General features: G+C 35.6%; 1 protein-coding gene across 1 annotated transcript; it reads right to left on the reverse strand.

The window, feature by feature from the left end:
- Nucleotides 1-21: 21 nt before the first annotated feature.
- Nucleotides 22-8,088, reverse strand: LOC306865563 (sodium/hydrogen exchanger 6-like). The gene is made up of 16 exons (XM_079410252.1): nucleotides 7,727-8,088; nucleotides 6,754-6,953; nucleotides 6,554-6,631; nucleotides 6,355-6,431; nucleotides 6,145-6,257; nucleotides 5,917-6,022; nucleotides 5,003-5,138; nucleotides 4,790-4,895; nucleotides 3,612-3,700; nucleotides 3,388-3,501; nucleotides 3,190-3,301; nucleotides 2,952-3,105; nucleotides 2,840-2,870; nucleotides 2,333-2,418; nucleotides 936-1,041; nucleotides 22-809 (listed from the first exon to the last, which is right to left on the reverse strand). The coding sequence occupies exons 1-16, from the start codon at nucleotides 7,998-8,000 to the stop codon at nucleotides 516-518; spliced, it is 2,076 nt and encodes a 691-aa protein (XP_079266378.1). The 5' UTR covers nucleotides 8,001-8,088; the 3' UTR covers nucleotides 22-515.
- Nucleotides 8,089-8,530: the final 442 nt, after the last annotated feature.

Genomic DNA, 8,530 nt, shown 5'->3' on the forward strand with positions numbered 1-8,530 from the left:
AATAATTTTCAACACAGGCTTAAAAAGTACATCAAATCTAATTTATTAGAGGATCAGTGTGTGTGGAAAAATAACAGAACACTTTCAAATAAGTCACTTTTCCTATGCATTATTAAATCTCTTTTTTCATAAGTAAATGTTAATAAGGTAACGATGAGTCAGATAGCACAGTACAAACACCAGGTTACCGGACATAGGCACTTATTTGTAAAAAATGTATCCACAAGGAGAGCCACAAGTTATATAAGACTTTGAAATGATCAATCCGGACACATCAATGCATTCACAATAGATGCAGATGTTCAGTCTGAGCTACACAAATTTATTTTGATTTATTTCAGGGGGGATCAAAAGGATTAGCAACCACAACCACAGCACACCGGTCTCTAGACAAATAAATACATGTATATGGCACAATATAATAAATCAATAAAAGCATAAATAATCATTTAACTTAATATCTGTGAAAGAAAGCGTCACATAGAGGCCAAGCGGTTAGCAGCTGTCTGGCAGGCTCAGACTCGGTGGCGCAGAGGGTCCGACAGTGGCGGGGATGGCGGAGGTGGAGGGAATGACATCAGGGGGTCTGGAGGCTCATTTGTGGGAAGAACCAGACGGGTGCCTCCGAACGCAAGCTCCCTGTCCAGAGGATCGTCTGAAGTTCCTGCTAGTGAGTAAAGGCCCGTCTGGCTGGTGGACGTGGTGAGCATGCCATGGGCATCTGTGCTGACCGTCATGTCACTGTACATCAAACCACCGCCGTCATTCAGAATCAGCTCTGTGTCTTCATCATTTAACTGACCAGCATTCTGGCAGGAGGGGAAAGAAAATCCATGATTTGCATAATTCAGATTACACTTATGTGCTCATGTGATTTTACACATTTTTACAGTGTAGTATGAGCCAACAGCAGCTGAATGTGTTCATGGGTTTACCTCGTAGGCTTGTGAGCTGGTGAGACAGCGTGCTATTGGACCACAGCAGGCCGGCAGAGTGGAAGTGAGTGGAGGTCCGCTGTGAGTGAGGAAGGGTTTTAAATAACTGCACCACTTTGTTAAGGATAAAATGGTATTTAAAATGACATTGACAAGTATACTACTCCTATTCATTATTAATTACACTAAAACAAGCCTCCTATGCTCACCATATTTATTTGGTCAAAAATGCAGTAAAAACAGCGATATTGTGAAATATTATTACAATTTAAAATTAGTGTTTTCTATTTTAATATATTTTAGAATGTAATTTATTCCTGTGATGGCGAAGCTGAATTTTCAGTATCATTACTCCAGTCTTCAGTGTTGCATGTTCCTTCAGAGATCATTCTAAGATGCTGATATGCTGCTCAAGAAACATTTCTTATTATTATTATGGATACTGAAAACAGTTGTGCTGCTTAAAGTTTTTGTGGAATTTATCATACATTTTACTCAGGAATAATATTTGTAACATCAATGTCTTAAGTATCACTTTTGATCGATTTAATGCATTCCTTTTTTTGAAGTTATAAAAACAGCATTTATTACAAACCAAGTTTTTGCAACATTATTAATGTCTTTACTGTCACATGCTATGCATACATATAATCACATATATTCAACATTTATTTTATTTTGGATTTGCAATTTACCATTTTGACAATTTCATGCAATGACATTTATGTCTCACTTTTTCATAATTTATATACAATACGCCTATTTATACTTCTAGTTGGATGCTCACTGTATTTTATTGGCTTTGTACCTGCACTTTGTGCAATGACTAATTATAATAATTATCAGAATTACAATAATCATTTGCAAGGGTTGTCATATTGTTCAGTGCAGGGTTTCCCCCTGGGGGTTCATGAAGGAATTGCAGGGGGTTTATGATTTTTATGAAAAGCTAGTGATTAAAATTGTAAAATTAAAATGAATAATTGAATTTATTAAACTAAAACAGCCTAAAAAAAAAAAACTTTCAAAGATTTAAAAAAAAACTTGTGTCATGTGACCATTCACTGGCATCAGAGAAATGTGTTGGTAAATTATTGAAACATTACCTTCAAATCTCATACTTGGCTGACAAAACACTTCCCCTTAGTGAATTCCAGATGAAAAAAAAAAAAATTAAAGTTTGATAAAAATATTACTTAAGATCATGAGTGCCCTCTACTGTTTAATATGCCGCACTGAAGACATACTGTTGGAGATGCAGAATGTATTATGTTTGCCTAAGACTGTCTAATCTAATATGTAGTGTGTAAAGTCAAAAACTTCTTATTTATAAATAAATCATGTTTTTAGGGACAATTTAAATGTTGATACAACTAAGCAGAACAACTGAAGGATACTTGTGGTCAAAAGTGTACCACAGTCTGAACGGCCAGGCACTCTCATGCTTGGTACTTCTTTGTGTCATGCCATCTGGTGCTGTGACCTATATGAGCAGAGAAAAACATGAGACAAGAGAGGAAACGTAGTCTGTTACACTACCCTTGAAGGAGGGGTATGTCATTTTTCAAAAACGCTTTAGAAAACTCAGTCGGGGCTGATTACCAAAACAAACTTGTAGCCAATCAGCAGTAAGGGGCGTGTCTACTCATGATGTGGAGGAGAGAGCGTTAAGTGAACAGCCGAACCGAGCGACAGAAAGACAGAGATGGCGGATAAAAAAACAAAAGAGACCATTTTGGGGTAGGGGCGTGTTTGTTTTGGTGATTTCAAACATCAACACTGGCTTCCAGAAATCACTTACCTCACCTTTAAGTGTCAGGTTTGTACAGTCAATATTTGAACGTTAAACAATGATTTTTCTTATATCAGCTGTTGCATTTTGAGCAGACATGAGTAGAGCTTACCGAATTATCTTGATCTGTGTCCACTCCCACTCTGTGGAAAGGTAATGTGAGTTAGACAAAAAAACTATGCAAGAAAGCCGTCTTTTGCTTTCAGAATGTAACTGAGACTCACTGAATCTGCATAAGTGACAGCATGGGGGTCGTCCCGCCCCCACAGACCCACACAGTGAAGAAAACGATCAGTAGGGTGGTGGAAAACATCATCTGCCTGGCGTATGTCGCAGTGTCCCTAATTGAGAGGGCAAAGGTCATTGCCCCTCGGAGCCCTGTGAGGTCAGTGTGACATCATAAACAAGAGGAAAAAAAGGACATTACGCACTTCAATTGTCTCTGATCTCTGCAGGTATTACCTGAAAACATCATGACGTGCTGGAAATTGGAGACGATTTTATTCTTGCGGCCCAAGTTTAACAGGAAAGACAAGGGGTAGATGTTAGCCGCCCTGCCAAGAAATATAGCCAGCTAAAAATGAAAGCCACAGTTAAGGACAATGTTTATCTGTATACAATTCACGAGTAAAGCATAAACATACTGCTACAAAAGGATACAAATGCACCTATGATGAAGAAGGGATTGAACACATGGTGCTGGAAGGAGAAAAGTGTCAAGCCCATATAAGAGAAGATGAAGTTTTCAGCCAGGAAATTCAACACCTCAAACAACTGTTGGAGGAAACGGTGGACAATACTATCAGTATACAAATCTTCAACACAAAAAACAGAATTCTTAACTAGGAGACACCTCATTAAAATATAAACAGTTTGTATGTTACCTGTTTGGTTCTAGTCTTTGATTCAGCAGAAAGGTTGTTGTATGTATAGTGAGCCTGAGTAATGCCACAGAAGAGCACTGCAACTACACCTAAACACGAAGAAGATTAAAAACGTTTTTTTGTGTTATTTACATACTATTTTAATATTTATTAATATTTTGAAATCACTTGTACTTTTATATATTAGTTTTGTTTTTATGTATTTATTAGTTTTAGTTTTTATTTCTAATTTAGTTAATTACAAGATTGATTAAAAATATACACCAAGTCTGGAATAACTGTAATATTGAAAAAAATGCTTTAGAATGGTCTCTTATACTCACCAAGTATTTGTTTATTAATTAAAAATAAAGTAAAACAACAATAATGTGAAATATAGCGTCACATGATCCTTCAAAAGTCATTCTAATATGCAGATTTTTGCTGCTTAAAGGGATAGTTCACCCAAAAATGAAAATTCTGTCATTTATTCACCCTCAAGTAGTTCCAAACCTGTATGAATGTCTTTGTTCCGCTGAACACAAAGGAAGATATTCTGAAGAATGTGGGAAACAGAGCAGTTCTGGGGCACCATTGACTTCCATAGTATTTTTTTTCTCCTACTATGGAAGTCAATGTTGCCCCCAAAACAGCCTGGTTACAAACTTTCTTCAAAATATTGTCCTTTGTGTTCAGCAGAACAAAGACATTCATACAGGTTTGGAACTACTTGAGGGTGAGCAAATGATGACAGAATTTTCATTTTTGGGTGAACTATCCCTTTAAGAAACATTTCATATTATTTTATGTTGAAAACAGGTTTTGCTGCTTAATATTTTTGTGGAAACTGTGATACATCAGTTCTTTTAAATTGCAATAATATTTCACAATATTACTGTTTTATAAAAAAAATTTATTTAACAAATTCAGCCTTGGTGAACATAACAGACTTTTTAAAAAACATTCATAAAAAAAAAAAAAAAGTTCACAGATGATGCTGTACAGTAATGTACAGATACAGATAAATATTTGACCACTGAGGCCATGACTGACCAATCAGAATCAAGTAGTCCTGTTCTAAAACAATTTAGAGACATTACCTGCAGAAACCAACAGTATTCATTTTTTATGATGTTATATGGAGCATGTGACTAAACAGAGATTTCAGAGATCAGAGATCATAGTGTTGCCATAGTTACCTATGAAGCCGCAGGCCTCAGCCAATAGGAACGTACTCCAAGACATGAGGAAGAAAAGGGCCGTTTCCAGCAAGGGGAAATCTCTCAGCTTAGTGAACTTCGTGACCTAAATCACAGCACATATTAATAGATTAACTACATTAGATTTTAACTGTGTTTTTTTTTATTTTGACTAGTTTATGTGAATTAAAACAATTAAATATATAAAGATACCAGAGCTGTCATGACTCCAGTTGCAGCCCCCAATGCAAAAGACCCACTGAAAACTCCCAGAAAGACACCCAGTGACTTGAGCAGGGCACTGCCGTCAAATGTGTTGTCTCCCTCAGGCTGGTATGCCACTATTGATCTGTCAGTAGGTGAGAAAGGGTTAGGGTTATGATTATTAAAGGGATAGTTCACCCAAAAATGAAAATTCTGTCATTAATGACTCACCCTCATGCCGTTGCAAACCTGTAAGACCTTTGTTCATCTTCCGAACACAGATTAAGATATGTTTAATGAAACCCGAGAGTTCTCTGACCCTCCATCAAGACACATGCACTGTTTACATGCAGAGTAAAGCACACACATGTGGCATGATACTCTCCACAATTGTGGCACACTGCGGCAGATGGGATGAGGAGGAGAATTGTTGAATAAAGTAGTTATTTTTGTTTTCTTTGCGCACAAAAAGTATTCTTCTAGCTTTGTAAAATTACAGTTGAAACACTGATGTCACATGGACTATTTTACCTGTATCCTTGCTACGTTTCTGGACCTGGGAACATAGCAGTTGTGTTGCTGTCTATGGAGGGTCAGGAAGCTCTCGTATTTCATAAAAAATATCTTAACTTGTGTTCTGAAGATGAACGAAGGTCTTACGGGTCTTATGAGCGACATGAGGGTGAGCAATTAAGGACATAATTTGAATTTGTGGGTGAACTATCCCTTTAAGCAGCACAACTAACACAACTGTTTTCAACATTGATAATAAAACAAAAATGTTTCTTAAGCATCCTGTTTATTCATGATCTGTTAAAAAAAAAATCATAGGATGAGATTATGTGAACACACAAATCTATAGACCCGAGGACCTAAAATGTGTGTGTATGTGTGTATTTTTGCACATAAGGGTGTACACTTACGATGACAGCACAATGGCCACGGCATCATTGAGGACACTCTCACCAAACATCAGCGCATAGAGATCCACGTCAACTTTCAGCTCATTAAAAATGGCCAGAACAGTCACTGTAAGCAATTAAAACTTGTAAAGACTCATATCTTGGTTATGAATCAATTATTATTAATTTTATAATAGTTGAACATATTAAATAAGATAATCTAAATTTAGAGAAACATCTACTGTATACCTGGATCAGTGGCAGATACAATAGCACCGAAGAAAAGGCAGTCAGTGAAAAAGAAATCCCCTCGAAGCTGACCGATGACTTCCATAAACACCACGCAGCCGTACATCACCAACCTGCACAGAGGATATTATATATGAATTATATCATATATAATGTTACTTTTACATATACTTTTATGACAAAGCTTCTTTTAGAAAATTCATCACTTACCCTGTAACAAAGCATGATGTCAATGTGCCCACAAAGGCATAGGAGAGGATAGACCCCAAATTTCTGAAAAAATGCCTCTGAAAGTTAAAAAAAATAAAGAAATTATTATTAAAATGACACAGTACAGCTCAGACACATTGGCAAATGATAAGAGACAGAATTTCTAATAAAACAGAAATGTTTGTAATCATATTCTTACTCGTTTGAGACTGTATCCTGCATGAAAGATGATGGGTGGAAGCAAAATGTTGAAGAAAACCTCAGGATCAAAAGTAACCTAGAAGCAAATTTATAAGTTTGAGAACAAAACATTGTACCCCAAAAGATACATGCACATCCAGTACGAGGAAACCACAAGTAATACATTTTTTGTTATTTTAGAGGATATATCATCAGTACCTTCCTGAGCATCTCTGCATTTGGCACATCATTGCCCTTGCTGTCCAGGACCTCTCCTTTCAGGCTGTACTCGTAGAATCGGCCGCTCACGTTCACCAGTATGGTGGTGGGACTGCTGTTTACGGCACAAGTCAAGGTGACGTTGTTTAAGTCTTGTGGCAAATGGACACCAAAGCGCAGAATTATACCCACAAACAAACCTGAGGACAGAAAACATATATTTCAAATATTGTTTTAATACACAGCATGTTAAACAAATCACATACAGAGATACAGAATAAATGAAAGATAAATACAGAATAGCAAAAGCAGTTATAAAGCTACCAGTGCAAATATCTACCATGGTAATCATTGTTTCTGCCAGAGTACCTGTGATTGCTACTACAGTAAAACAGTGGAGTTATCCTCCACTGCCAATGAAAAACAACAACACGTCAGAAAAATTATTTAAATGTATTAAAATATATCAATTAAATATTAAATTAATTTAGATTTTAAGTCTTTATATTACTTATTAATTTGATTGAAATAGGCTTTGGTAAACGTAGTAAAACACATCAATTCATTAAGACTTATATTAAAGATTTGAATTTAGATACATTACACAAAAATTCCACTGAAACAGAATTATATGTATTAAATTTATTAAAATATATCAATTAATTCATATTTAGAATTGATCAGTTTTTAATTTTTTAAATAATTTATTACACAATTGAATTAAATATTGACATATGTATAATGCATTAAAATATATAAATTAAGACCAATATTTTAGATTTATTACATTTATTTAAATTTAAGTATTTATTAATATATTATTTAAGTATTATTATTATTTTATTTTTTTACATTTGTCCCATATTAGTGGCTACAGTATGTGACCAATTAATACTAATATTTCTGGTGCCCTCCTACACAAGGTTCCTCAATGTGAACTTGAATATGATTATATAAAATAAATAAACCTCACCATAAATCATAGCCAACCCCGTCTCATGTAGGAACCTGAAGCGGCGGTGTTTGAAGAGCCATATCGTGAGGATAGTTAGTGTGAGTAACATGATGAATATGAGCAGGTTGGCGCTGTCCTGCCTGTGGCTCTCCTCCGCTTTCCTCTCCGTTACCACATTCACCGTCTCCGTGTTCTCAGCCAGACTAATGACAGCAAAACACAGTAGGCAGAATAGACAGGGGAGCATAAAAGCCCCCGAGACGGAGGTGCGTCTCCTCTGACATCGCATCATGGCTGTGTTTGTGAGCGCTGTGTTGCTGCTGATGTGAATCACGGTGATCTATTTACCTTCACATAGCGGTGTGAAGACAGCGGCGACAACTTTGACAGTTCTTGACCGGAAGTGAGATATTACAGAATAAAGGATTCTGCTGAACAACTGTAAGGTCCTAAAATTGTTAAAACTCACGTTCGTTAATTAAAATAAAGCTGATATATATATACACACACTAAATAAAGAAAACAGAAGCACATAAAATTAGTAAAACTTCAAAATGAAAACGGAAAACAAAAATAAAAGTCAATTCAAAATATTAAACACTATTTAAATAATACTAAAATAACACTGGCCTAAAACACTTAAAAAGGAAGCATTTGTTTGAACAAATGGGACAGTGAAAGATGTTTATAAGTCAAAGAAAATATTAAACGTAAACCTCAAATACACAAAAGCTTGGTTATTAATTTATTTTCTAATTGTTATTAAAATATGGGATATACTTATGTACACGTTAAAACCTCATTTGTATTTTTCAGAAACTA

This window comes from Barbus barbus (genome assembly GCF_936440315.1).
Source record: "Barbus barbus genome assembly, chromosome: 47".
NCBI lineage: Eukaryota > Metazoa > Chordata > Actinopteri > Cypriniformes > Cyprinidae > Barbus > Barbus barbus.

Coding starts and splice junctions, on each gene's coding strand:
- LOC306865563 (XM_079410252.1), bottom strand. CDS start 8,000: ATGATGCGATGTCAGAGGAGACGCACCTCCGTCTCGGGGGCTTTTATG. Junction 2,871..2,951: donor CTGTCACTTATGCAGATTCA/GTGAGTCTCAGT, acceptor ACCTTTCCACAG/AGTGGGAGTGGACACAGATC. Junction 810..935: donor CCAGCTCACAAGCCTACGAG/GTAAACCCATGA, acceptor CCCTCCTGCCAG/AATGCTGGTCAGTTAAATGA.